We start from the raw sequence: 26,326 nt of genomic DNA, 5'->3' as shown, positions 1-26,326 counted from the left end.
GCAGACAAGATGCTTAGGAGCAATCAAGATTTGTCCAAGGAAAGCAAAGGCGCAGGATCGGGGCCAAAGGAGCCATTGACGTCATCCGCGGTAAAATCATCCCCGCGACAGGGTTTGGCTTCAGCAACTTCAGGTTTGTTCGCCGGAACGACAGGAGAGCCCCGAGCAACTATTACTTCAAGGATCTCCACTGCGTCCGCCGGAACCGGTTGCCACACCTATCGCACCAGACCGCACCAGACACTTCATGGATCCATCATATCAGTTTTTGACGCTGCTCAGCCCAGGGTCGAGCACTGTTCGGGAACCGCTCCCCAGCCTTAGGCATCCCGACCCTCCTTGCGTCGTACGACCGACCTCATACGCAGCGCTAGAGCACGTAGACTGACAGCTGCATATCGTGTGGTAAAGAATAAAATTATCTTAGTGCTACATATTTGCCGCGCATGCTAGTCATGTCTATGCGCCTCGGTGGTGTGAGCTGGTCGATGCCGGGGCCCAGTCCCGCTGGCCGTGCTTCCCGATCCGGGACGCCTTCGAAGATTCCGGTCCAGACACTCATGCGCTGCCGCCGCAATCGCAGGTGGTAGAACTCTCTGGCCGAACGCGGGTGCTCCAGATCGTGCAGCTCAACGCCTCTCTGGAGAACTTGAGATGCATCTCACGTACAGGTGAGATTCACAGCAGGGCTAGGACAAAGGAAAACAATCATGCGCCAAGCCACCAGATCTTCACTGGGGCGCTTTGTGCTAAGGACTCGAGGAAGATCGGCATATGATACAATGGAAGTGTCGCTTAATCGCTCAAATGCTCAAATGTCTTCGAGGCTAAACTCCAGAGGAGAGTTCCTGGAGCAAGCGGGGTGGTACCTAACTGTAACATCGGGGCATCACACCTGGCTCAGCCAACGGCGTTGACCGTTCCTTCCCTTCTGGGAGGTCTTGCCTCCAAGATCACGATGATGACAGGCCGGAGCTCTTTTTCCTTCCTTCCACTTTTTCCACTTTTTCTCTGGCCCTCTGCTTGCCTTCTTCCTTCTTAATCTCTTTTTTCCTCGCTTCCCCAACTTTTCCCTTCCCGTCTTCCTTTATCTTCCCCGGCATCCCCCAGTCTTTTTCTTTTTCTGCTTTCATCCACCTCCGGTCCTCCACTGCTACCCTGTTACTTTCGTCTGAGTTCTCTCATACTGAGTACAGGTCGCCGCTGATCCTTGCCAAACCTTCGAAGTTTTCTGTGTTACCATCCTCTGGCTAGTGCCATTGTAAGTACTCTCTGTGTTATCGTGCCTTTTTGCGGTGAATGTCGACCAGCCTGCGCTGTCAACCTCGCCACCTACTATTTGTCTTTGGGACTCAGCTAACTTCAATTGCCAGTGGTGATCTACCAAAATGGCCGCGCCACTTTCCGAGAAGGAGATCCAACACCCGAGAAGGACTGGTGAGCCCGAGCCATCTTCTTCATCTCAGGACGATGCAATCCTCGAGGCCGGAAGAGAGAAAGAGAAGGCTGGGAACGGACTCGACGATCGACAGCTCCCCCGTGATCCTACCGCTGGTACCACGATGCACCAGTTGGAGGACAAGCTCGCCGAGAAGATTGAGCTGAACGAAGACGACTGCTACAACGAGCTAGGCTATGCCTTTCCTAGCTGGAAGAAGTGGATGATCATCTCAATTATTTTCCTTGTTCAGGTGTCGATGAACTTCAACACCTCTCTTTACTCCAACGCGTTGTCAGGAATTTCAGAGGAATATGGCGTGAGCATGCAGGCTGCGCGCTGTGGTGCTATGATTTTCCTTGTCCTTTATGCCTTTGGTTGTGAGCTCTGGGCTCCCTGGAGTGAGGAGCTTGGCCGCAAGCCTATCCTGCAGGCTAGTTTGTTTCTTGTCAACATCTGGCAGCTTCCTGTAGCACTTGCACCCAACTTCGCCTCTATCATGGTTGGCCGCGCCCTTGGTGGTCTTAGCTCTGCTGGTGGCTCAGTCACTCTTGGTATGATTGCCGATCTATGGGAAGCTGACGACCAACAGTATGCTGTGGCTTGTGTTGTCTTTTCCTCTGTTGGTGGTTCTATTCTTGGTCCTGTTATTGGTGGATTCGTTGAAGAGTTCTTGCCTTGGAGGTGGAATATCTGGATCCAGCTTATTTTCGGCGGTTTCGTTCAGCTGCTCCATCTTGTCCTTGTCCCTGAGACTCGTACCACTATCATGATGGACAAGATCGCCAAGAGGATGAGGAAGAGTGGCGAGAACCCGAATATCTATGGACCCAACGAGCTTGTTCCCTACCGCGAGCGTTTCTCTGCGCAGGAGATCCTCATCACTTGGATTCGTCCCTTCAAGATGTTCTTGACCGAGCCTATTGTCTTGACTCTCTCTTTGTTGAGTGGTTTCTCTGACGCTCTGATCTTCATGTTCATTCAGTCCTTCGGCTTGGTTTACGAGCAGTGGGGGTTCAATGCTTGGCAGATCGGGTTGTCATTCATTGCAATCCTTGTGGGTTACTTCATCGCATGGGGTGCATTCGTCCCCGCTATTGAACGCAACATCAAAGAGAGACGTGAAAAGCCCGATGATGAACACGCTCAGTACGAGTCCCGTCTTTGGTTCCTGCTCTGGACCGCACCTTGTCTGCCTATCGGCTTGATCGGTTTCGCTTGGACCAGTTTGGGACCTCCTATTCACTGGATCGGTACCATGGTTTTTGCTGCTATCGTCGGTATTGCCAATTACAGCATTTACATGGCTACCATCGACTACATGATTTGTGCATACGGACCATACTCGGCTTCGGCCACCGGCGGAAACGGCTGGGCCAGAGATTTCCTCGCTGGTGTGCTGACAGTTCCGGCAACACCTTTCTTCCAAAGTAAGTAATTAGTGATCCAGGATCTCACTGCACATTGGAAACTAACCCACTCATTAGACATTGGCGGCGAACACCATCTGGAATACGCCTCTACCATCCTTTGTAAGTTATATCGAAGACCTGAACTCAGACTGGGATTCTAACTGTATATCAGTCTGTATCTCGTTCGTCCTGGTGATTGCGGTGTACATCATCTACTGGAAGGGCCCAGTCCTTCGCAAGCGTTCGCCCTTCGCCCAGCAGTTGTCCGACGCAAGGAACGAATTGCAGAGCCACGGCCACACCGGAAGGCTCTCACGCGTTCCCACTGGATCGCGAGCAAACTCTTTCGCCCGGTCGGCACAGAACCTGCGTATTCGCCAAACGATGGGCAGCCGACAGAACAGCTTCGCCGCTTCACGCCCTCAGTCGCGCGTCGCCTCGGCGAGGCCAAGCTTCTCTGCAGAAGTATAATGGCTTTACAACTTGTCGACGAGCATGACGATAATGATGACGATGACATTCGAAAATTGACCGTGGACCAGAGGCTACTGATCGACCACTGGCCACAGTCGCAAAAAAAGTCACGGCTAGCTACGTCGGCTCCTCTTGTTTCTTTTCCTGTGATGTGACGGTTTGTCTCACATTTTCTCTATCTCGTTTAATGATTTCCTCGAAGCAATCTTGCTTCTAGCATCTTGTTTTCGGACCGCTATGGCTCCGTTGTGTCGTACAATCTCTGCTTGGTATACCACTGGCGCACTGTCATCAGCTCTTTCATGATCTGTATTCTAGCTTTGCTCCTCTGGCTTTTAACCCTTTTTCGTGATTCTTGATACTGGCATTGCCTCGTTGTACGTACTGTGCTTATAGCGAAGTCCAAAAATTGCATCATGGTTTTCCGACTAGATTTCTAGCCTCGGGGATATAGTAAAGACACATCTGTACACTACCCGTACCTTAGAGGTCCTTGAAACCAGAACACCGAGGAAAGTGACATTCCGAACTTCTGCAGTCGTAAGCCAAAGTGTACATCCGCTGTCCAAAGCGGATCACTGGCGGAGATAGAGGTCATGTGACCGAAGAACTGCATAGCTCGTTCTGTCACTCTGAAGAAGCTCTACACCTTAGCTCAGAACGCCTCCACTATGAACCCCGCATTCAGAAGCTGCCAGCGCCTGCAGAAGTTTACATTAAACCGAGCATTGACGTACAGGCACAACTACTCGACTCAGCGACCTCTACCCTCGCAATCCCCAGTTCTGCGGTCAAGCACCTTACAGATCAGCCGTATTGGAGCTCCTCGACACACCAGTGTTTCTGCTCGCAAAGCTTCAACTATGGCATCTGAACCTCGATTTGCCGAAGGACTGAATCCTGATGAGCTGCGCCCATCGTTAAATGAATTGCTGGGTCAGGGATGGGGTTTGGACGAGGACAACATTGGCATTAAGAAGACCTTTTATTTCAAATCGTACTTCAAGGCCGTGGTTGGTTTCTCCTTTGTTCCACTGATTGGTGTCTAGATTCTGGAGCAAGCTGACATATGCCCGAAATCGTTCGATTGCAGAGCTTCCTCAACGCAATCGCATCTCAGAGTTCAGTTAAGAAGCATCATGCTTCAATGACGATTGTACGTTTCTTGAATGATTCGACCCTTGAAAGATCTTTTGAAACTGACAACCTAAAAGAGATTTGGCTCCGTGGATATCCATTGGACGACTCACAACCCCCGAGGTCTTACTGATAAGGACATCTCACTGGCGCAGTTCTGTGAACAGGCGGCGGAGCTGATGGGCGCGGTTCAAGAAGGACAAGGGCTTAAGTGTGGGCCGACGGCGTAGACCAGGGTCCTACCTTATAATTTACTTATATTGCTGTAATATATGGAATATTGAATATCTTTGACGTTTTGTCTGCGATGTTGAACACTGCAGAGCCGGAAGCAGTGGATGAGTCAGCCGGCCAACTCGTGGTCAAAGCCTCGTGGTTGACGGTTGACATTCGCCGATTGGCGATCGATCACTCTACCAGCTCTCCAATTCGTCTGCTTAACACTACTACTCTGACAGAACGTCAACCACTCCCGAAGAGCCGATATGACAGCTGAACTCTACGAGCATCCAAGCCTTGGAGCCTCGAGGTAAGTGGAATTCAGTGACGTGATGGCTGTCCTTGTGGCTGATGCTGATCCCCCTTTCGCCAGATGGTCCAAGGCCTGGACGAAGCCAGACCTCGAGCTCCAACTCCATCCTCATCATTTGCCGCCCCTCATTGGCCTCGACAGGAACGAATCCGGATTCTCTTCACCTGCTAACGCGGACTAAAACTCCTCTCGACGGAAAACCGTTATCCAAAGTGGAGTCGACAAAGCTAATTCAGGGGCAGTCGCGCCCAAATTCTCCCTTGAGAACAAAAAAATGAAGCTTCAGTCGGTGGGCGCATCCTCGAGTCTCCATTTCGTGATCTCATCAAAACCAGCAAATCGAGCCACCTGGTTGTCTCCGATTTATGGCTCCCATCATATCAATCATAGATCTCTGCGGCCTCGGTCCCACGGTTCTCACAAGATCTGTCTGACCAGTTTCAGACCTTGATCACAAATAACCCTAAGTAATTTAGCCTGCCTCTGGACGCTGCTAGTCGACAAGTCGACACCCAGCAGTGGATAGGATTGGGCATAGTTAATTTCAGCACAAAGAACAGACCAGTCATCTTATTTCCGTTCCTCCAAGGCGGACGGCTTTTTCTGTCACGCTTCGCCTTGCTCCTCATCTTTCTCGTCATAATCTCTCTTCCTTCCTTTCGATCTTGCACACGCCGTCGTTTGATTTTCTTCATCTTCTTCCTAGCCTCTGGCTCATGAAACAATGATGACCATGGAGTTGTCGAAGCCTGGTGTATAATCTACCAGTCGCCGACATCTCAATCGCAGCCAACGAGCGAGATTTTCTCGTAACCGTGCACGTTCCTTTTCCAGAAAGCTTCCGATCCCGCCTCGCGCATGCGTCTCGAAAGTCAAAGATCTCCGTTACAAGCAGCTTTCGGCCGAAGTTGCTCTCTTTACCTTCAAGTCGCTCCCTTGATATACCTTTTTTTTTCTCTTTCTTTATTCTGGGTGAACTTTTGGTCGACTTCCAGCCTTGTCGCCATTACGAAATCTACGATCGCTCCTTACATGTCGTTACTCAAATGAATCACTCAATCTTCCGCGACTTTCGTCACAGATCCTGCCAGCCACTCCCTTCATTGTTTCACGGCCACACCTTGCACAGCTAATGTCGTATGTTGTGCAAAATCAGCTTCCTCATATTTCCCTCCCAATCCCATACGACCCTTTAAAATAATCTCCGTTGCCAGATTTTGGGTCAGTTGGGAGAGAAGCAGAACATCACAGCGATGTCCCTCGATACGAGACCCCCCAAACCATCCGTCAAGGAGCGCAGAGGGCAACAATTAGCTCCGTTGCAGACAAATTTTAGCCGACCAACCTCCCAGATACTCAATGTCGCATCCCCCATCTCGCAGCGTCCACGCCCGTCAGATTACGACAACGGCAAAGAAGAACGGGTTCCTTTGCAGCTTGAGCGTGTCAAACGTCAATCCTCCAGGACTAGCCTTCGCCATATATTCAGTCGCGAGAAGAACGGTAGAAAATCGGGAGACAAGAGGCTTTCAGGCATTGAGGAGTTCCAGGATACGGTGAGCCAAGATCCTCCGAGCGAGGAAGCGGCGCCGTTGTCGCCCACGCCGGAGGAGGCTTGTGATACTCCTCGGGCAGCTGCAGACTCCACCACCACACCGGCGACACCTTCCAAGCCGTCGAATTTGCCTCGTTCCAAGCTACAAGCAAAGCACAGAGCGAAAACTGACTCAGACGACCCACCCCCTGCCGAAGATGTCGCGTGGAAGCCGCCTCCACTCTTCAAGGCTTACCCGCAAGGGCTGAAGCATATCACACTTCCTGCTCCAGTCCTGTCAGGCGATTCTATCATGCGCCTCCATGCTACGTTCAAAGCAAGGGGTGCAAATCTTCAAGACGATGCTAAGAACGCCGGCCAGCCCGCAAACGAGGAACCGTCCGAGGACACCACGGCGCGGAAGAAGAAGCTCGACAAGGAGAATCAAAAATACTTGCGCGCCTTGTCCGATAACATTGAAAAGGGCGAGTGGACTCAGAAGATTTACGTTGTAGCAACAGCTGGATATATTCTGCAGTATGCGGGCGAAGGCAAACACGACCGTCTCCCGGAAAAGATGCTTCTTCTTGGGCCGAAGTCGGTGGCCTTTGCTAGCGACGCAATCCCCGGCAAGCACTGGGTGCTGCAGGTGTCCCAGGGTTCTGAGGAAGATAGTGGTACAAGCTCCACCGACTCGTCTCGGCCACTCTTTTCGCGGTTTGGGTTTCACAGGTCCCACGCTAGGCGCCTGGCGCGGAATTTGCTTCTTGTGTTCAACGACCCGGAGGAAATGAGTTCTTGGCTACTGGCAGTTCGCGCGCAAATCGAGGCTCGCGGCGGTAAAAAGTACGTGTCCGAGAAAGTGTACGACGAGGGTATGGAGAGCCAGCTGCGGTCCACGCCTAGCATGCGACAGATGGTAAAGAAGGATCCCAACCGGTTCTCTGCGGTCTTCCTACAGCCACGCCAGTCAATGAATTTTGATGAGAGAGATTCCAGTGCGGGTGAGCAGTCCCGTCGGAGTTCATACATCTCAGTGCAGCGCCGCTCAATGGTTATGCATCCCCCTCCTGAATCACGGGGTTCAGCATCTACGGCACAGACGGATGCTACTGAAGAGCCTTCACGGTTTTATGCGGCGATTGGGTCACCACCCATTCCGGATGGCAGTGTCATTTCGGAGACTGCGTCAACCATGACCGGACCGACGAGCCCGACATTCTCGACCCCGAGAAAACGACAGTCAATGTTCCTGCCTCAAGCTAGGGCCTCAGAAGCCGCCGAAATACCCCGAGCACAATCTACTGTTCCTGATGCACATGTTCGAAGCGCTTCTCCGCCCGCACCTAACTTCAGTGTTCCGGTTTTCAGCAGGAGATTCGCTGCTCGGCAAGACATACCGCACGTTCCGAACTTGCCGTCTCTGAATGGCGACAGCCAACGTGATGATATGTCGATTGATACCGTCTCCATGTTTTCGTCCCCTCCACAATCACCAAATCGAGACGGATTCCATATACCAACAGACACCCGCGAACCCCGCCGTCTAGATCGACGTGAGCAGATCAAGAAGCCACTACGCACATCAACGTCTGAGGATGCTTTGCCGCATCCAGGTCAAACGCGAGACCGCAGCCGTCTTCGTTATTCGCACCTACCGGAGCACATCACGATGCTTCCAGGCTCAACAAATTCCGCTCGCCCAGTTGCCCCGCCAGGTATCGCAGGCACTCATCCAGTACCGCTCGCTGGAGTCATGAACACACCCAGCCGTCGCGATCAATCTAGCAGGGCAGATCCGTCAAGCCGCCCGTCATCTATCGTCTCGGCGCGACGGAAGAGTTTCAATGGTGTCACCGCCGGGCCGCCCTCTATGCCTCCCCCGAACTGCCCTCTACCTAAAATACCCTCAGCGTTTGCCGGGTCATCTCCCCAATCTGCGTCGCCTGAGCGTGGATCTCCGATGTCTATAGATCGCACTCAAGCGATTGACGCTCTGCCTCCCATGAATGGAACTCATCCAAGAATGAGGCGTAGCATTGTACCTCCTCGATCGGCACCTCAAAGACCACCGCGCGAACCAAACTTCTTTTGATACCCCTGCATACACCATACAGCATTGCATACCTTTACATCACATCATCTTACTCACTCATTAACCTACGCCAAAATCGCCATTCCTTCCTTTCTCCGTCATGACTTTAATATACCTCACATAGCATGCATATCTGCAGCGGCTTAGCGTACCATCTCTCTTCCTTATTCTCATTCTTCGCATGATACCGCATTCTAATTATACGTCACCCCACCCACCATCTTCATCTACGGTCACCCATTCATTCGACATCCGACACGTCATGATCGGCCTATTCGATATATCCAATCATCCCAATATAACCAAGATATCCCGCGCCATGTGAGGCGTCTGCATGTTCCTCTTCTCTTTGCATATACTTTTTTTTGCTCTTGCATACTTCTCTTCAGCTTTGCTTCGTTTCTCATGTATAATATTTTGGAAGGACCGTTGTTGGTCTATATACTACCTTACGTTATTTAGTATTTCTAGGGATGGGAATGGATTGGACGGGAGGCGGCAGGCATTTATGGATTCAATAAATAGGGTCGCATAGATTATTTGGATATTAGATTTTTCTGGATCAATCATGGCTTATTTCGGTTTCGTAGTGGGCGTATATATATATATGTGTGTGTGTGTATGTATCTCTCTGGATCCCGCGGGGTGCACATCAATCTAGATCTGACGTGGCCTAGAACTCAGAAGAGAACCTCGAGGACGTCTCCAGCTTGCTCTCTCTCCATCCTCTGGTTATAGAAAATAATAATAGATAGCTATATCTAGACTACCTCATCGACTTTTTACATTCATACTTTAATAGTTGAGTGATAGGATACCAAGTGCTTCATAGTGAATCAATTTATTTTACATAGATAAGTTATCATAATAATTATACAGGCACATCACTTTCTCTCTCCGTCCGGAGAATTACCTAAACAGACCCCGTAGCAAGCACATACCCCCCATCAACAACAATAGTCTGCCCATTCAAATACTGGTTTGCAGCCGTAAACAGCACAGTGGAGGCCATATCCTCATCCTTACCCGGCCTCTTCGCAGGAACCTTCTCATATTTCTCCTTAGGTATGAAGCTCTTTTGCGTAGCGTCGCTTTCGCCAGCCGTCATTTCAGAGGGGAATACACCGGGTGCGATGTTGTTAATTCGGATGCGCAAGCCTGAACTTGCGATTTCGTGCGCGAGCATCTTAGTTAGGTGGATTGTTGCGGCTTTCGAGGCGTTATAGGCGAAGTGGTGCTGCGAGGCCTTGATGATACCGGAGATAGAAGAGATGTTGATGGCTGTTGAGGACCAGCCCTTTTCAGTCTCTGTACCCTTTTGCAAGAGGGGGAGGAAGGCGGTTGTTGTGAAGAAGCATTGTACGACGTTTGTGCGGTACGTCTTGTCCCATTGTTCCATTGAGGAAGAGGCGTCTTCGAAGAGGGCCTTGCGGAGTTCGTCGGGGTTTTCGGGCTCGGTGTCCTGAGTCGCGGAGGAAACACCGGCGTTGTTGATTAGGATGTGTAGTGCTTTCTCCTTTGATGAGATTTCCTTGACGAGTTTGTCGATTGAGGACTTGTCTGTTACATCTGCTGTGATGGGGATGATTTGACCCTGGATGTTTTGGTTGTAGAGCTCTGCGACACGTTCGAGCTTCTCCTCTGTGCGGCCGGTGATGTAGACCTTTGCGCCGTTCTTCGCGAGGGCTTGCGTGGCCATTAATCCGATTCCGGAGCCGCCTCCTGTGATGAGGGCGACGCGGCCCTTGACGCCGAAGAGGTTTGCGAGCGAGAATTGCTCGTTGCTGCTTTGGGCTTCGGTGGACATTTTGTTTGTGATTGTGCGGATGGATGTGGAGGTGGCGGTGGTGAGGTTGTGGATGTATGGGTTGGATTTGTAAGGTGATAACGATGTACAGGTTCTTGTCAGGAAAAAGTTGCAAGGTTTTGATCTGAAGAATTGACGGAACATTGTGAGAAATGTGGTTTTTAAGCACCGAATGGTGGATTTTATATGGGCTGTATAACCTCAGGGTGACGTCGATCAGTATGCTCCTGACAGCTTTTACCGTCATTGCGATGTCACCCTTGAGTTCGTGCTTGACGAACCGGATCCGACCGCATCTTCTCTGGCATAGAGGTACTTCGACTCATCTAGACCCTTCTTGTGTTCGATCGATCGAGTCGATTAACATCAAGATACTTGTTAGCCGTTCTGCAGGATATACTCTGAAGACCCTGAGAGCGAAAACGCGAGTATGACGTCATTTGGAGACAACGCTTAGGGCTACCCGCGAAGCAAACTGTACAGAGAACCAGCTCAGAAACTCACCTTGTCGAGGATATGGAATACAAAAATCTACTAGAGGACATGTAATTGCTTGACGCCTGCCAAAGACAGAGTGGTCTTTGTTGGGAACTGTAATCTTGGGTAAGATCATCTCGGGGCTCGGGCCGACGCATCTTGAGTACAGGTACCAAAGAGGAAGCCACGATTGAGCCTCAATAGGGAAGGAGCGATGGAGAATCCCTTGAGCCACGGTTTAAGTTTGAGCATCTTTTCGCTTCGGTCAAGATTACACTTGGTTACAAAACGAAGAGCAAAGGAAACAGTATTCGCATAAATATATCAATTCATTAAGCGATTAATCATAAGGAGCGTAGGCTTAATTAAGGTAATACATCAGAATCACAAAAACGCATTATCAAATCATCCTCGTCTCAACATCCCCATTTTGTCCCAGAGCGCATACAGATGCAAATGCAATAGGAAGTAGTCTCAACAAGAGACTACCACCCCCTCAACGAGATCAGACCAAACCCCCATCTAAGCCCGAGGCGCAAGTCCACACTGCTCCCTCGAAACCTCAGTCCAGGTAACATCAACACGACCCAACTCAACAGCCCGGTTGCCCGTCAAAAGATCCATAGCCTGCTGCCCAACATTGAACCCACCAGGGCTCTGATCAATGCCCGTAACAATGATCGAGTTCGAAGCACCAGTCGCAGAAGTCCAAGTAACCTGGTAGCAGGTGCCGCACTTGTTGCTGTTCCAGCCGGTGATGGGCGGGGCGCCGCCGATGCGCGGGAAAGAGGGGAGAGACGCGAAGGTTGTGTAGCCTTCTGTGAGGAGGCCGAAGTCGCCGTCGGAGCAGGAGACTGTGGAGAGGGAGTTTGTGCCGATGTCGTATTGCGGGTCGTAGGAGAGGGTGGAGGAGCCGGTTGTTTGGCGGGCGGAGATCTTCTCGAAGCCTCTTGGGTTGGGGGAGGGGCCGGCGAGGGCGAGGGTGATGGGGAGAAGAGTGGCGAGGGTGGTTGTGAACTTCATTTTGGTGGTTTGATTGAGAGGTTGAGAGTTGGGTTTGTGGTGGTTTTTGTAGTTGTAGTTGTAGTTGGTTTGAGAAGAGGACGATTGATTGTGTTGATGATGAGGAGATATGGGCAGGGCAGAGGAGGGTATTTATACCTGAGCCTCCATCGTCAGACAGACTGAATCTCCAATTCACCAAACCCTCCGAGTCTCGCTCACAGACCCTCAATGTCACCGATTCACCCATGCATCGCGATTCATGTCATGGCAAGGTAACCGTGGAGCCATGGCCACTGCACACAGCCGGCCGGCCTGACTGTAACTGTACAACGCAGTAATGCCGTGAGAGAATAGACACAAGCGGGGAGGATTGGTAAAACCAGAGCAATGGCAGATCGTAACGATCGGTGCCGAGTGAGACATGGATGTGGATCGGCAGTATCGGCTGACAGCGGCAACATCTGAGCATACATCCAGTAACTAGGCTAGGCAGCGGGCAGCGACTGTAAACGGGCAGTGCACTCAAGGGCCCAGACAGTGATGGCGACGGTGACGGTCGGATGTCGGATGAGCGCAGTGAGACATTCATGCTTCATTTAGTCCTGCTAGCTGGCGATCGGCGTGGGGAAGAGCCGATTCAAGCACTTAGGCGTCCTAGCTGCAGCAAGGTAAGACACCCTCGGACACGAGATTTATCCGCTCTGGGCAACGCTTTGTTACCGTCTTGGGTATCATTCTATTCATGGGCATTGCAAGTAAGCTCATGGTGGTGGCTGGAGCTTCCTGAAGGATTGAGCTGAGTTCATTTAATAGATAGGATAGAATTGTTAAATTGTAAGAATAAAGTTAGCAGCTATTAATAGCCGGCCCCACTGCGCCATCTGATCCGCCAAGCCGTAACTATGAGGATGCGATTCCTGATCCTGTCCAGCCTTACAGTGAGCTTGAGGTACAGAGTACACAGTTTGTATACTCTGGGTCGATAACTTTACAAGTGGAAGTTGCGGATCACCGAGTTCCAGATACTTACCCAGGCAACAGTAACACAGTGAGGTTCAATCTGCCGCCCATGCTAGGTCATATGCATGATGCACGCCCTGTACCTGCCGGGCGCCCAACCACTTCTCAATCCGACTGCATCTATACTGCGCTCTGTCCAGTCATTGATTACCACGAGCGCAAAAAGCAACACAGACTCGCAAGCCATCGTCCTCAATTTCAGTCATCTCAGCCTCTATGGCTCGGAACTTCGGCACGCAGTCTAATGGAAGAAGGGCTCTGAATGTAATGTACAATGTCATATCTATACATGGTGTAGTGTAAGGTCTATAAAACCTCTAGCATCTCCTCAATCCGTCCGAATTTCTCTCGCGGCTTGTCCTTCTTTGAGCCGCGCTCGCGCTCCGCCCGATCTATCCGCTCCCAATCTACCCAGCTCGTCGCTCGAACACCCCGTTGCTCCGCCTCGGCACGGACACCCTCCCAGCCGAGGCCTGTGCGTTCGCTGGACCGGTTGAGCAGTGACTTGCCACTCTGAGCCACGTCCGCTGCAATGGCTTCCGCTGTGCTGAATGCGTCGGTCATCGTCGTGGCTATGACACCCGTCGGACCTCTCTTGACCCAGCCAGCGCAGTACAGACCTGGTAGGTGAGAAATTACTGAACCATCTGGAAGGGTGTCGCGGTTCCCTGACGGTGAGTCTACAGGAACGGTGACTCGGCCGAAGCCATCATTTGGAATAACGCCGCGACCTGCGTCAAAGGGAACACCTAGATCCTCTAGCCCAGGCAGAGGCACGCCTTTGTAGCCCACACTACGGAAGAAGACGTTTGCTGGAAGCTTAACCTTCGCCGGTTTGCCGTTATATATATACTTGGGCGTGACCTTGGCGCTTGCGGCAAACGGATCTGCAGGGTCGAGTTCGTTGCGAGTGAAGCGTGCGTGAGACATGCTGTACGGATGGACAGGTGCCCAAGTGAGAGCATCTGGTGAAAGGAGGAAGTCCAGTGACCATGATTTGGTGGCCGTCGCAGGGTCATTGGTGGATCCCTTGGCGAGAAGCTGTATCAGTCGTTTCTGTGCTCTGGGAAGAGCAGCAATGACATCTTCGGGCGGAAATAGGTCACGGGGTATTGGGTCGAATGAGACAGAGGGGAGCTGTAGTAGTTCACGGACTTCCTTGATCGTAAAAGCCGCCTATTTCTGTTAGCATCGCAACGAAGAACCAGGATCTCCAACGTACCTGCATCGGCCCTCTGCGTCCCACCACTCGGACGCGTTTAATCTTGCTGGCGGACAGGGCCTCCAAAGCATAATCGGCAATATCTGTCTTGCGAAGACGATCGAGGTCTGAGAGCAATATTCTAGCCACGTCCAAGGCCACATTGCCTTGACCAATAATCACAGCGTTCTCTCCCGAAGTGAGGTCCGGGTTGAGATCTCGGTGCTCCGGTAGCCCGTTATACCAGCCAACAAACTCTCGCGCAGAATACACACTGCGCAATGTCTCTTCTCCTGAGATCCTCAACTTTTTGTCCTTCGGGGCGCCATATGCAAAGAGGATAGCGTCGTAGTGGGGTTTGAGCACCTGAAGAGGCAGAGTTTCACCTAGCTCGACGTTTCCAATGAAGTTGAAGCGCGGTGACGCGGCAACCTCTGTAAACTTCTCCTCGCAGTTCTGTGCCTCGACGTCAGTCCCATACCAAATGCCTCGGCATAAGCGGAGCGAACCTTGACTTCCGGGTGGTCCGGAGCCACCCCGTACCTTGCCAGACCGAAAGGTACCGGTAATTTCTCATACATGTCTACAACTGCATCTTCGACTTTGGCCAGTAGCCGGTAGGCTGCGTAGAATCCAGCTGGACCCGAGCCTACAATGGCCACTCGAAATGGTCGATCGGACTGGACTGCTTGGCTAAGATTGCGGCGCTGTGGGGGGAACTGGGAGAAGAGCGCACGACGCACTGGGCGCATAGGCCGTGAGACACGGAATGTGCATTGCGCACACACATAAGGAGCGCGTGCCAGACTCATCTCGCTGATGCCGCAGAGCAGTAAGATGGGGAAGATCAGATAAGTGAGTGGAATGACACATGTCACGTGCCTGATCTTATCGATAAGGAGTTGCTGGGCCAACGCAGTCGCTGTTGACGTTCCTGCAGTTCAGCCTCACCCTCGATCTTTATTGCGTCGATTGTCTGGTTGTCCCCGTTTCTCTCCACTCGATCCTTTCTCTCGTCTGCCGAGTGCTCGTGGTGCATACACCAGTCGGGGATTTTGGACCCTCGTTCTCTCATTCCATCGCCGGCTATCGCATCATCCCTTTGAATAGGACCATTCCATCCTCATTCTTCCATTCTTTCCAGAGCCATTCTTCGCTTGTGCGCATCCCTGTCCTCTCCCCGCTTTCGCGTGGGTGAAGGCATTCCTCGGAGTCGCTAAGAGTTGAGACTTGTTACCGCGATCATGGGGAACTCGTCTCCTCCATTCCTTTACGGGCCTCCTGATGCCTACAGCTTCAAGGGCCCTACAGACCATAGCTTCAACCCGAAGGCTGTGACGCAGGCGAGCTGGACTCGACCTCCGCCGAAGAAAAAGCAGAACGGGCCTTTGGTCAGCTTCAATCGTCATCCGGACTCGGTATGTGCAAATGCGCAGCTTAGCGATCAAGTATACACTGACGCTGACAATTATACAGTACATCAACTTTCCCGATGGCCGCTCCAACTGGACACCGATGAGCTCGAGAACAAAGCCAAAGGTCTTTATTGGTCGGAAGATACAGCTTGGGCTACGGGTTCTGTCACTGACTGGCGCGCTGGGATCGCTGTTCTGCGCAATTGTTATCCAGAATGTCGCGGCTTCGATTATGTGGATTATCCGCATTGGGGTGAGTTGAAAACGCATCGGTCCTATTTTGTACACTACTGACTAAGTTCAAGCCGGCCATAGCGATACTTCACACTCTCTATGCCATCTATCATCTGTGCCGCTCTGCGGTTACCAGACCTGCTGGTTCACAAGCGAGTTACATGCTCTTCGCCTCGACACTTGATCTCGGACTCGTGCCTTTCTACACCTTTGCAGCATACATCAGCTACAAAGAGTATACCGCAAGCACATACAGCTGGCAAACGCTTTTGAGCGATGATGTAAATGTCATCATGATAATTGCACAGGCAACTTTCTATCTCAGCGTTGTCAATGGAGGAATTCATCTCATCTCTTTGGGAATTTCTGCTTTCCTCTTTAACATCTTCCGCCAGATTTCTAAGCTGCCGCCAGATCTCAACCCACTGGAAGATAACCTGACGGCTCGTTCTTACAAGAGAACCAAGTCTGAGATTGCCGAGAAACATGCCAGTACTTCGACTATCGACTCTGGTTACTGCTCAGATGGACAGCCTCTGATCGGGGCTCCTCGCACCATTCCGTTCACGCACACAAGGAACAAATCCTACGAAGACAACGCCCTGCGCCCACCCGTGGACATGGCTAAGCAAAGAGGAGGTTCGCAGACTTCGATTCCGCAAATGCCCTTCCAATACCGAGCGGGTACCCTTGAAGAAACCTACGAGATACCTATGCATGACACAGATTTCGAGGCCCGCCCCACCACTTCAATTCCCTCCAGTACCCCAATGCGCCAGCCCTCTCCGGAAATGCCGACTCGATCTCAATGCGCTAGTCCTGCCTCGGACAACTGGGTTGCTTATGGTTCACGCTCCGCTTCGTCGACTAACGAGGTTACTAATGACGGTCGAGCTCCGCGCGAGCCATCCTCTGTTTACAGCAGAGCTGAAACGCCCGCATCGTCGAACGGCATGGTTGACTGGATGGGTCTCGCGCAGAAGTACGGATGGGACACGGGTGAGAGCATCTCGGAAGATGTACGTGGTGAATACGAATCTCTTGCTATGCATGAGCATTATGGAATGGACGATTACAACCACAATGTGCGCAAGAATGGTCTATACGACCATGATGAGGCCGATGAGCATGATATCGGAGATAACCGCATGGATATTTTCCAGGATCCGGTGGACAGCGACGACGAATATGAATCGAACCACCTCAGGGTCAACCCTCTCGGACTCAACCCGCCTACGCCCCAGCCCGTTCCCGAAACTCCCCAGGAAACGCCTCGAAAGACATCTAACCGGATGATCCTCGGTGATATTCCCAACCTCTTGCCGACACCACCAAAGCATAAAGTTCCTGCTCTTGAGCGACCTGAAAAGGAAGATGGTCACTTCTACGGTGACCTTGAAGGCAAGACTGCTCTTTCAGCTGACGCCTCCAAGACTGGCAAGAAACCTAAGCTTTCCAAGCGCAAGACCGATAAAGGCAGCACCTACGGCATCCTCAAGCAACTCACTGAGGATCCCGCTGAGGATGACGATGAACCATCCGTTCCCCCTTCGGATCTCGCTATCCCCGAGCGGGACCGCAAGGGCCGTGTTGTGAGTAACTCGGGTGCGGACTTTGGTCGACGCCCGGGTCAAGTGTCGAACATCTCGTATGGAAACTACATTGCGGGTCTGGGTGTTGGACGAAGACGAGACGTTAGCGGGAAGATGGCTGAAGAGGGTAGAGGCGGCATTGACAGCCCTAACTCCAAGGGTACTAACAGCGGTACCTCCACTCCCAGAGCTGCCGGGTGGGCAAGATTCGCTGGACTTTGATTCTATGATCATGATTTGAAGACGAACGACACATTTGGAGGACATTTGATGGATTTGCATGTGACATGGGAATAATGTTTGGAATGAATGAAGGATGATTGGATTGACGATTGGAAAGAGGTGGATATGCACTTGAACATGGATCTTTTTTTCGATTTCGACTGTGTGATACTCACTTCAATTTTCGCCAGTTGTATCTGCTGTTTGGCGTACTTAGGACTGATATGATAGTCTATCTAGCATTTGTCAATGAATACCATGATTGATACCTTACAAATGCGCACAGTTCAGTTTCCAATCCATATAAATACAATAAGAACATAAGAATATAGAAATATATGTATAAGAGGTATAGAGGTATATAAATCAAGAAGGAACGCCCTCATACTCCCACCCCTGAATAACCCTGCGATTGCGCCTCGAATTCCTCCGATTCGCATTACATTTGATGAACAGCGTCAACGCCGCAATGATGCAGATTACAATACCCGCAATCGCAGCAACAAGGACCGTCCTCCTTTCCAATTGATCCGGATCAGAGGTATACGGACACTTAGCGTCCGATCCACCGGTTACCCAACACGTCTCGACATCAATTGAGTTGAAGTCGATCCAAATTTCGCGTTTCAGGGGGTCGGTGGAAACAGGGTCGATTTGATTCCGTGGGAGGGAGAGGAGGTGTCTGTATAGATAGGTATTCTCAAGACCTGTGTGTGGCACCGAGAAGCCCAGGGGTGCGGGGCAGGCGTCGGTGTAGGCTTCCTTGTAAGTATGCTCTTTTGAAGAGAGGGACCAGATGAAGGGCTGGTTATTGACGCGGCATGCGGCCCGGCGGGACTCAGAGCAATTTGCTGTGCGCCATTGACCGTCTAATGACAGGTCCATTACTGCGCAGCGCTTGTCGTCGTCTTCGGCTGTGTCTGGGTCTGCGGGGTTGGCTGCTGGTTGGCCTAGTGCCCAGGCCCAGGAGGATGAGAGGGTGAGGTTGCGGTAGGGGTCTGGGTCTGTGTCTGCGGTGTCGCCGAAAAGGGTTTGATTGAGGGTTGAGGTTATCCCGCAGGCTGTGAGGTTTACGACGAGGTCGGCCATGTATCGGAGGGATTCGGCGCTTAGGTTTTGTGGGATTGGGATGTGGCTTGATATGGCCCAGGATGCGTTGACTGAGGAGATGGTGGTTTCGTCTGGGTCGTATAGACAGCCAGAGTCTAGGCTTCCGTCGTCGGCTGCGGCAACGCGAACGGTCGAGCTCATGTATCCCGTTGGGAAGAGGACGTTGTTCTCTATTGACAGGTCGTATCTGTCAAGTTGTGGATCCACTGAGCCATATTGGACGAGGAGTCTTCGTTCGGCTGCTAGCTGGAGGAATTTCTCGCTCGGCCACCCATCGGGTGTGCTTTGCTTACCGCTTGCATCCTCGTCGATGGTGAAATACTCAGTGATGGGTTTATATTTCTCCTCAACTTTATACCAAGACTCATTCAAGTCACGGCGATCTTCGGCCAGATCAGGTGGTCCATATATATACTTCCCGAGCTTGTCATTCAAGATATAGCTGACACGATTCGACGCAGCTGGAAGATCTTCGCTGGCAACCGCCGATGCCGGTTCGTCGGCTGAGGTGGGATCAGCGGCAGCATGGAGATGGAAAGTCAGATATCTCGAATAAGTCACCAGGTCGGTATCGGTGTACTGGAAGTAATCGTGGAAAACATCTAGGATATCCACCAGATCTAGGCCATCGGAGCATTGGTATGATCCTAGATCATAGAGCAGCTCGTCCGACGAGGATTGTGGCACTGCTGTGACAGTGCCCCGTGCAACCTCAGCGGATGCAGTTGGCGTAGCGCCTGTCGACGCTGTAAGGACCTGAAGATCGCTGGTGATAGTAACAGGGCATAGAAGCCAGCTGCGGGCGTCCGGCGACCAGTATAGATCGATATTGAACCGCCGATAGCCGATGGCCAGCAGGTTGGACAGGCATTTTTCAGCCGCAGACCTTCCGTAAACGTTGTCGCCAAAACATGCTGCCCGTAAGGATATGGCCGAAGTGGTCACAAAGTTAATGGGCACTTGACCGGCTACATCTCTTTCACTCTGTAAGGGGACATTAGCATTGTCCATTCTGATAGCGCATTGGCTGGAGAGGCTCACCAGAAGAACAGTGGCCCAGGTCGCATTCAGGAGAGAGCCATCCGGGTCAAATTTCAGGGACATGAAGATGCAGTATGATATATATGCAGGAGGACAGATAATGTATGCATGGCACTCGATAATCCGTGATTGACAAAGTGGAGCGAACAGTGAAGTTGGAGCTATGACGCTGTTCGGTCCTTTCACGCGCGGAGCCCAAAGGCGGTGAGCAGACCACATGCGATCGGTCTTCTTATCTGGCCACTTCCTTTATTTCATTCTGTCGTCTTGGGAATAAGCCACCCTGTCTCTCCTTCATCCCCGACCATTGTGTCCTTTCGATTTTGCTATCTCGACCATCTACTACAACTACTTTACAATGGCCACCCCCGGCCAACCTTCCCCCCAGCAACTGGCTGCCATGCAGCAGCAGTTCGCTGCTGAGGCGGCCAAGCGAGGAATGACCCCCGAACAGTTTGCCCAACAACAGCGCGAGCAGTTGAACGCCGAAGCCGCCAAACACGGCGTCACCACCGAACAATATGTTGCGCAGCTGAGAATGCGTGCAATGGCTGCTCAGGCAAAGGCCGCTGAAGTTAACCGACAACTTCAGGCCAACGGTCAGGCCCAGGGCACCCCGCAGCAACTTGCTGCTGCACAAGCTGCACAGGCCGCACAAGGAGGCCAACCCGGTCAGCCCGGTCAGCCCGGTCAACCTGCGCAACCTGGACAACCGGGAACGCGCTCACAACAAGTTCCTGTCCTTCCAAACAGGCCCAAGGATCCCAAGGCTATTGCAGTTGCAAACTTCTTGAAAACACAGAACCTGAAGCCAAGGACATGTATTTTGGATGGACAGAGGAAAGACATGTTCAAAGGTTAGCATTTTAGTCGGATTGGTTCAGAAAATACATGCTGACCTAGATAACTCCTAGTGAAACGTGCTATCCGCGCCCTCGAATCACCCGCATACATCAAAGCCCAGAAGAAGAACACTCTTCTGCCCCCAGTTACCGATCGCGCCTCCGCCGAGAACGTATTCAAACTCCTTCCATTGTCCGTTCTTGCCCTTCGGGTCTCGAAAATTGACCCCCATGCCGGTCATGGTCACGGCAAGGGCAAGAGAGTCAAGGGATTGTGGACTGTGAAGATCGAGCAGCACCAGGAAGCCCACGACATGATGCACTACGTCTGGCTTTACGAGGGTCCGCAGTGGAAGCAAAGGGCTATGGCCGCTGGTGTTGTGGCCGCTATCTTCGCCGTCGTGCTTTTCCCTCTGTGGCCCATTATGCTCCGGCAGGGAGTGTGGTACCTCAGTGTGGGTATGATGGGCCTGCTTGGTCTATTTTTCGCTATGGCTATCGTCCGTCTTATTCTGTTCTGTATCACTGTTTTCGCTATACCCCCTGGTCTTTGGCTCTTCCCCAATTTGTTCGAAGATGTTGGTTTCTTCGACAGTTTCAAGCCACTATGGGGCTGGCAAGAGACTGGAAAGAAAAAGAAGAAGTCCAAGAAGGCTGTGGAAAGTGGTGCTCCAGCAGCAGCAGCGGCCCCTCAAGCTACAGAAACCGCGCCTACGGCTACCGCGGCAACTACATCCGCAACTGATGCCGCAGAGACATCTGCCGCAGTGAAGCGTGATCTCGCGCCGCGCGTTGAAGAGGCCGAGGAGTAACTTCATACACGACCACTTGCCTATCAAGGCTCCTTTTATATTGCATTATCTGCATTTACCTTTCACGAGACCTTTGATTCCTTATGCGCCGTACCTTTGCATCTACTCTTCATTTCATGTGTCTTATCTTGATATCTTTCGTCGGAACATGAGGTAGTTTTATGGGATATGGAAAAGGAGTTTTATTGGAGTAACTTGCAAATATATTCCGAAACTTTGTCTTTGGAATAGAAAGTTAAGTCCGTATTAGCCCTAAGTATGCGCACTGATAGTTCGCCCATTTGGAGTTGGTCGTAGAAGCTCGCCTTCTCCTTTGATTAGGTAGGTTGCATACTGCCTCGATTGCTCGGAGGCATCTGCTCCTTCTGATCCTCAGTCGTCCGAATCGGAAGAGGCCGACGCGGTATACTGTGACGAGTCTCAGTCGTAGACCCAGATACTGGCACAGGCGGCGAAGCCCGTTTCTCAGCCTCAACACCAGCCGCAATCTCCCCGCTCTCCAACTTCCTCTGCGCAGCCTCATCATCCCCCTCAATCCCAGCAGCGCGCTCATTCTCTCTCCTCTGCCTTTCCTGCTTCCTATCCTTCTCAGCCAGCGCCGCCTCTTCGCGCGCGACTTCCCGAGCACTGATGCACTCTAGTCCGACAGTGCGCAGAATTCGACCGACCAGAAACTGGTAGCGCAGGTGCCCGTTAATGATGTCGGATACATCGAGGTTTTCGACGCCGGGGACATTCTCGATTGGTTGGAGACCTGCAACACCAAGTTGAAGACTGCTTGTACGGTAGAGGAAGGCGAGGACGGCGTCGTTCTCGGAGTAGACGTTTACGAGCCGGCCGCTTACGACGCGGCGGATACGGCGCCAGTCCGGTGTATCGGAAGGTGTAGGCGCGCCCATGAGGATAGCTGTTTCGACGAGTCCGTATGCGTGGCGCTTCGCGAGGGTTTGTAGGCAGGAGTATATCACGCGCGACCCAAGTGAGTACCCGATCAGTGTGACGGGTCTCTCGCCTTGGACTTTGCTGATGATTGCGTCTGCGAGGACTTCGCCGGCTTTGTCGGAGCGGGCTTTGGCGACGCTGAAGGGGTTGTCGGCGATCCCGGCGACTTTCATAAGTCCCATGGGAAGGACCATGGCACTCAACAGACCGGCGAAGAATGTCTTTGATAGGACATGTTTGCCGGCTGCCCAGGCGGCTGTGGTGACTAGCTTGTCTATCGCGTGTCCTAGGTCCATGAGGGGTTTGGTTTCCCAGCGGAGACCGAATACTTCGGAGTCTTTACCGATGACTCGCCAGGGAACGGTGAAGTTGTCTTCTTCAATTAGCCATCCAGTGATACCGATGGTGACTCGAAGGCGATGGTCTTCTTGGGCCGCTTCCTTATCATCATCCGATCGGTGTCGAGAGCCATGGATGGGCAAGAAGGCGAAATCATCCACCTCACGAGCATATTTGTCCACCATTTTTCCTGTCATGCGTCCACCGTATGCTCCAAAGAGACCTCCAACAATAACTCCGCTTCCAGCAACAGCACCAAGATATCCTGCCGCTGCCGTAGCTCCTAATCCGAGACCACCCATTACCGTGCCCAAGCCAGCGGCGATAAAAGGAGCTGCAAGACCACCCGTAACACCAATCAAGACAGCGCCAGCGACAGATGCAAGACCAACTTTCCATTTCCTCGTAGGGTCGCTTCCCTTGCCTTGAGTTTCCGACTCCGAGGGCATTTGAAGGGCTGCATCCAGTAGTCCTCGTGAGATCTTGACTTCATCTTGATTCAGAGTCTTGATACCCAAGCCTAAGCTAGAAGCGGCATACAACATCAAGACACGAGAATTTGCGTTGTAGTGTTCCAGGCTGAGCATCAAAAGTAGCAACGAATGCAAAATTAACAACCTCTTCGGCTTGGGAAGACGGATCAGTGGCGTCTCACTAGGATGATAGACATCTGCTAGTGGGCTCCAAGTGGGATCATCGTCATCATCGTATGAGCTTTGAGGTCTTTCGTCCTGGAGGTCGGTATCTGGTTCTTCACTCTGGCCTTCCACATCCTTATTGACGACTTCCCCGATCCGAAGAAGAACTGTGTCTCGCCAGTCATCAAATTGCGTTAGACAATTGGCTTCAGCCTTTGAATCTTCGGCAGTTGGTACATATTCTGTTCGCTCTTTGTCTTCCTGTGACTTCTTGGATTTCTCTGTGTTCGAAAGTGGAGCACCCTCATCCTCGTTCACGTCAATCAGTTGTTTCGGAGCAGAATGTACAGTTTGCGCTTTGAAGGTCTCGTCAACCGAGTCTCTCATGCGTTGTGTGATCTCAGCAACGAGGACTGTAAGGTCTGCCCGCTGGGGCCGGGACAGAATGGTTGTTAGGTCTTGGTCGGTGGACGATGACTCCGCCTTGGAGTCCGACCCGAACTTGGAGCTAATGTTTTTCCACATCGAGTGTACAGAACTACCGAATCAGACTGGTTATCGCCTCGGCAGGCTGTTGAAGGAGGGAGAACAGGTGGGCGAGTAGATCGAGATCCGTGGTGAACGTGATGACTCAGCCAAGCATCGCCTGGATCAGTGACGCAACAGCTCTCGGGCTGGAAACACTGAAGGCAGCAATGTTGATAAGCATCAGTGGGTAAAGGAGCCAAACTTTCTTGACATGAATCGTTTCGACAGTGTTTCCCCTCGGAAGCCAATTGAGACACCTTTCCACATGCTAGATTAGGAATTGGCCGTGTCAACAACGAAGAATTTGCCCTTCGTCTTCGAGGCATAACCTAGAGCATTTCCATCCCAGGCATCACCATCAGGACGATCATTTCGCGGCGAGTTGATGCGCTGAATCTTCTTGTTGCGTCCGATCACTCGCTCCTTGGACAAAGCATCCTTCAGCTGCTCCAATCCAATTGTATTTTCTTTCACAGCTGCAGGCGTCTCGTCCCTGATAGCTTGTAAAGGCTCAACCCCCGTAGTGTCTACTTTCTGTATCTCTTCTACAAAGTGGATCTGGGACTCGAGTGTCTCCATCATTCGCGATTCCTCCTCTGGGCTAGACGGCTGAGGTAAAGCGGACAGACGCAGCAGATGTTTAAGCTGAGCAGGAGTGACGGACAGCGAGCGCGGCTTCGTAGCGGAATCGGGGAGCAAAGAGCGAACGGACCATGTTGGCTTTGCGAGGAAAGACTCTATGTCGGCGGCTTCCTTCGACTTTGATGAATAGTATCGAGGCATAACTGGTTCGCATCGTAGGCTGTTGAAAGCACGTGGTACGCGGCGAATAGCGTGTCGGAGCATGGTGAGCTGCAAGGAGTATCGAATATCAGATGGGAATAACTTGTTTTCTGCTTTCGAGCTCAATTGAGAGGTGAAGCTGCGTAGATCAAGCAAACGAGCAAAGGAAAAAAAGACGGAGGAAGCTCGCGACACCGCCCAGCTGAAGGAGTTCCGAAGTCTTGGCAGTGACGATGATGCGGACAGCTCCTCCTCCAGCAACTCTTGAGCACTCCCTTACAACTTAGAGTATTTTCTTGATACCATCTGAACGGCATTCTCTCATTATACCCGTCCTGAGACTGTCACCATGACCGCAGATCCTCGTGCCCTCATTCAGAAAGTACGTTGTCCACTGCTTCTGCCGCCCCCGCTATCAACAGCGATCGCTAACAACGAAACGCTTTCAGGCTGAGAAAGCGCTCCAGAGCGCTTCCGGTGGCTTCAGCTTCTTCGGAGGCCGTACAGAGAAATACGAGAACGCAGCAGACCTATACACACAAGCCGCAAATGCTTTTCGAATCCAGAAACTGAGTAGGCCCCCCACTTATCTCTCCGCGGGGAATGTGAAGCCCAAAGTGTCTTGATAGCGTTACTGAACATATATTCTTGAACAGACAAGGAAGCCGGTCAAGCATTCGAAAAGGCAGCCTCGATTCAGACGACGAACCTTAACGAGGGCGGTGATGCTGCCAACACCCTGCAAGAGGCCTTCAAGGTCTACCGCAAGTCCGACCCCGAGGATGCCGTCCGCGTGCTCTCCTCTGCTATCCAGCACTACGTATTGAACGGAAACCTGCGTCGAGCAGCTACCCAGCAGCAGTACCTCGCTGAGGTCTACGAGATGGAGCTTGGAGACACGAAGAATGCGCTAGAGGCTTACGAAAAAGCCGCGGAGTGGTTTGATGCTGACAATGCTGAAGCGTGAGCTCTTCTCTTGGTCTTTGGTTAGAGAGTACTTTCGAGAACTGACACTTCTCTCTCTTAAGCCTTGCCAACAAGCACTTTCTGAAGGCAGCTGATCTCGCCGCTCTCGAGAACGACTACTACAAAGCCATCGAGCACTACGAGCGCATTGCCCGCGCTTCCATCAACAACGGTCTGATGAAGTGGTCTGTTAAGGATTACCTTCTTAAGGCCGGACTCTGCCATCTAGCCACTCAGGTTTGCTTTCCTCATATTATTCCTGGCAGCCACATTCCAATCTATTTCTTTTACAGGACATGGTCTCCGCCAACCGCGCCCTCGAGAACTACCGCGATATCGACAACAACTTCGCCTCAACAAGAGAACACCAGCTTCTAGTAGATCTCATTCAGACGATCGAGGGGCGCGACCAAGAGGCTTTCGCCGATAAGCTCTTCCAGTTTGACCAGCTCAGCAAGCTCGACAAGTGGAAGACGACGATTCTCCTGCGCATCAAGAACGGCATTGAAGGGCCCGAGGAGGACGACTTTGCTTAGATGCAAATTTCACGTTTTTCTTTTGTAGCTCATTTATCGGACCCTCGCTTTCTTGATATCATGGTTCCTGGGTTTACCTCGTCCGCTGGTTGCTGTTCAATCTTTATCTCTACTATAAGATTTCTATACCTTGCTTGGTATGTGAATTTGAATGTGGTCACGATAAATACATATACGGTTTTTTTTATTCGTTC

General features: G+C 51.7%; 11 protein-coding genes across 11 annotated transcripts; 6 read left to right on the top strand and 5 right to left on the bottom strand.

The window, feature by feature from the left end:
- Positions 1-1,153: 1,153 nt before the first annotated feature.
- Positions 1,154-3,440, top strand: BDV14DRAFT_143259 (putative MFS multidrug transporter). The gene is made up of 3 exons (XM_073766381.1): positions 1,154-2,868; positions 2,926-2,970; positions 3,023-3,440. The coding sequence occupies exons 1-3, from the start codon at positions 1,389-1,391 to the stop codon at positions 3,319-3,321; spliced, it is 1,824 nt and encodes a 607-aa protein (XP_073631470.1). The 5' UTR covers positions 1,154-1,388; the 3' UTR covers positions 3,322-3,440.
- Positions 3,441-3,880: 440 nt separating this feature from the next.
- Positions 3,881-4,790, top strand: BDV14DRAFT_167185 (4a-hydroxytetrahydrobiopterin dehydratase). Its single transcript, XM_073767631.1, has 3 exons — positions 3,881-4,337; positions 4,418-4,480; positions 4,539-4,790. The coding sequence occupies exons 1-3, from the start codon at positions 3,996-3,998 to the stop codon at positions 4,689-4,691; spliced, it is 558 nt and encodes a 185-aa protein (XP_073631469.1). The 5' UTR covers positions 3,881-3,995; the 3' UTR covers positions 4,692-4,790.
- A 1,177-nt stretch (positions 4,791-5,967) lies between these two features.
- BDV14DRAFT_143122 (peptidase family M20/M25/M40 protein) lies at positions 5,968-9,155 on the top strand. Its single transcript, XM_073766379.1, has one exon. It carries the CDS (start codon positions 6,247-6,249, stop codon positions 8,620-8,622), a length of 2,376 nt encoding a protein of 791 aa, XP_073631468.1. The 5' UTR covers positions 5,968-6,246; the 3' UTR covers positions 8,623-9,155.
- A 290-nt stretch (positions 9,156-9,445) lies between these two features.
- Positions 9,446-10,875, bottom strand: BDV14DRAFT_167181 (SDR family NAD(P)-dependent oxidoreductase). Its single transcript, XM_073767630.1, has one exon. It carries the CDS (start codon positions 10,571-10,573, stop codon positions 9,536-9,538), a length of 1,038 nt encoding a protein of 345 aa, XP_073631467.1. The 5' UTR covers positions 10,574-10,875; the 3' UTR covers positions 9,446-9,535.
- A 341-nt stretch (positions 10,876-11,216) lies between these two features.
- Positions 11,217-12,021, bottom strand: aspf13 (allergenic cerato-platanin Asp F13). The gene has a single exon (XM_073767629.1). It carries the CDS (start codon positions 11,927-11,929, stop codon positions 11,429-11,431), a length of 501 nt encoding a protein of 166 aa, XP_073631466.1. The 5' UTR covers positions 11,930-12,021; the 3' UTR covers positions 11,217-11,428.
- Positions 12,022-12,764: 743 nt separating this feature from the next.
- On the bottom strand, positions 12,765-14,951 carry BDV14DRAFT_167174 (NADPH-adrenodoxin reductase). Its single transcript, XM_073767628.1, has 3 exons — positions 14,642-14,951; positions 14,154-14,588; positions 12,765-14,107 (listed from the first exon to the last, which is right to left on the bottom strand). The coding sequence occupies exons 1-3, from the start codon at positions 14,942-14,944 to the stop codon at positions 13,238-13,240; spliced, it is 1,608 nt and encodes a 535-aa protein (XP_073631465.1). The 5' UTR covers positions 14,945-14,951; the 3' UTR covers positions 12,765-13,237.
- An 11-nt stretch (positions 14,952-14,962) lies between these two features.
- Positions 14,963-17,778, top strand: BDV14DRAFT_142984 (uncharacterized protein). Its single transcript, XM_073766377.1, has 3 exons — positions 14,963-15,550; positions 15,609-15,800; positions 15,853-17,778. The coding sequence occupies exons 1-3, from the start codon at positions 15,377-15,379 to the stop codon at positions 17,593-17,595; spliced, it is 2,109 nt and encodes a 702-aa protein (XP_073631464.1). The 5' UTR covers positions 14,963-15,376; the 3' UTR covers positions 17,596-17,778.
- A 183-nt stretch (positions 17,779-17,961) lies between these two features.
- Positions 17,962-19,809, bottom strand: BDV14DRAFT_187659 (Lectin C-type domain protein; the record flags this gene model as incomplete). Its single annotated transcript, XM_073770977.1, has 2 exons — positions 17,962-19,689; positions 19,747-19,809. The coding sequence occupies 2 exons, from the start codon at positions 19,807-19,809 to the stop codon at positions 17,962-17,964; spliced, it is 1,791 nt and encodes a 596-aa protein (XP_073631463.1).
- A 184-nt stretch (positions 19,810-19,993) lies between these two features.
- Positions 19,994-21,609, top strand: BDV14DRAFT_142969 (Sec62 family protein translocation protein). The gene is made up of 2 exons (XM_073766375.1): positions 19,994-20,603; positions 20,661-21,609. Exons 1-2 carry the CDS (start codon positions 20,105-20,107, stop codon positions 21,398-21,400), a joined length of 1,239 nt encoding a protein of 412 aa, XP_073631462.1. The 5' UTR covers positions 19,994-20,104; the 3' UTR covers positions 21,401-21,609.
- A 108-nt stretch (positions 21,610-21,717) lies between these two features.
- Positions 21,718-24,693, bottom strand: BDV14DRAFT_187657 (DUF726 domain protein; the record flags this gene model as incomplete). Its single annotated transcript, XM_073770976.1, has 2 exons — positions 21,718-23,820; positions 24,142-24,693. The coding sequence occupies 2 exons, from the start codon at positions 24,691-24,693 to the stop codon at positions 21,718-21,720; spliced, it is 2,655 nt and encodes an 884-aa protein (XP_073631461.1).
- A 95-nt stretch (positions 24,694-24,788) lies between these two features.
- sec17 (alpha-soluble NSF attachment protein SEC17) lies at positions 24,789-26,326 on the top strand. The gene is made up of 5 exons (XM_073766376.1): positions 24,789-25,012; positions 25,080-25,203; positions 25,287-25,593; positions 25,659-25,833; positions 25,890-26,326. The coding sequence occupies exons 1-5, from the start codon at positions 24,980-24,982 to the stop codon at positions 26,130-26,132; spliced, it is 882 nt and encodes a 293-aa protein (XP_073631460.1). The 5' UTR covers positions 24,789-24,979; the 3' UTR covers positions 26,133-26,326.

This window comes from Aspergillus stella-maris, assembly GCF_047715825.1.
Source record: "Aspergillus stella-maris strain CBS 113639 unplaced genomic scaffold BDV14scaffold_8, whole genome shotgun sequence".
Taxonomy (NCBI): domain Eukaryota; kingdom Fungi; phylum Ascomycota; class Eurotiomycetes; order Eurotiales; family Aspergillaceae; genus Aspergillus; species Aspergillus stella-maris.
This window is presented reverse-complemented; position numbering and strand designations above follow the sequence as displayed.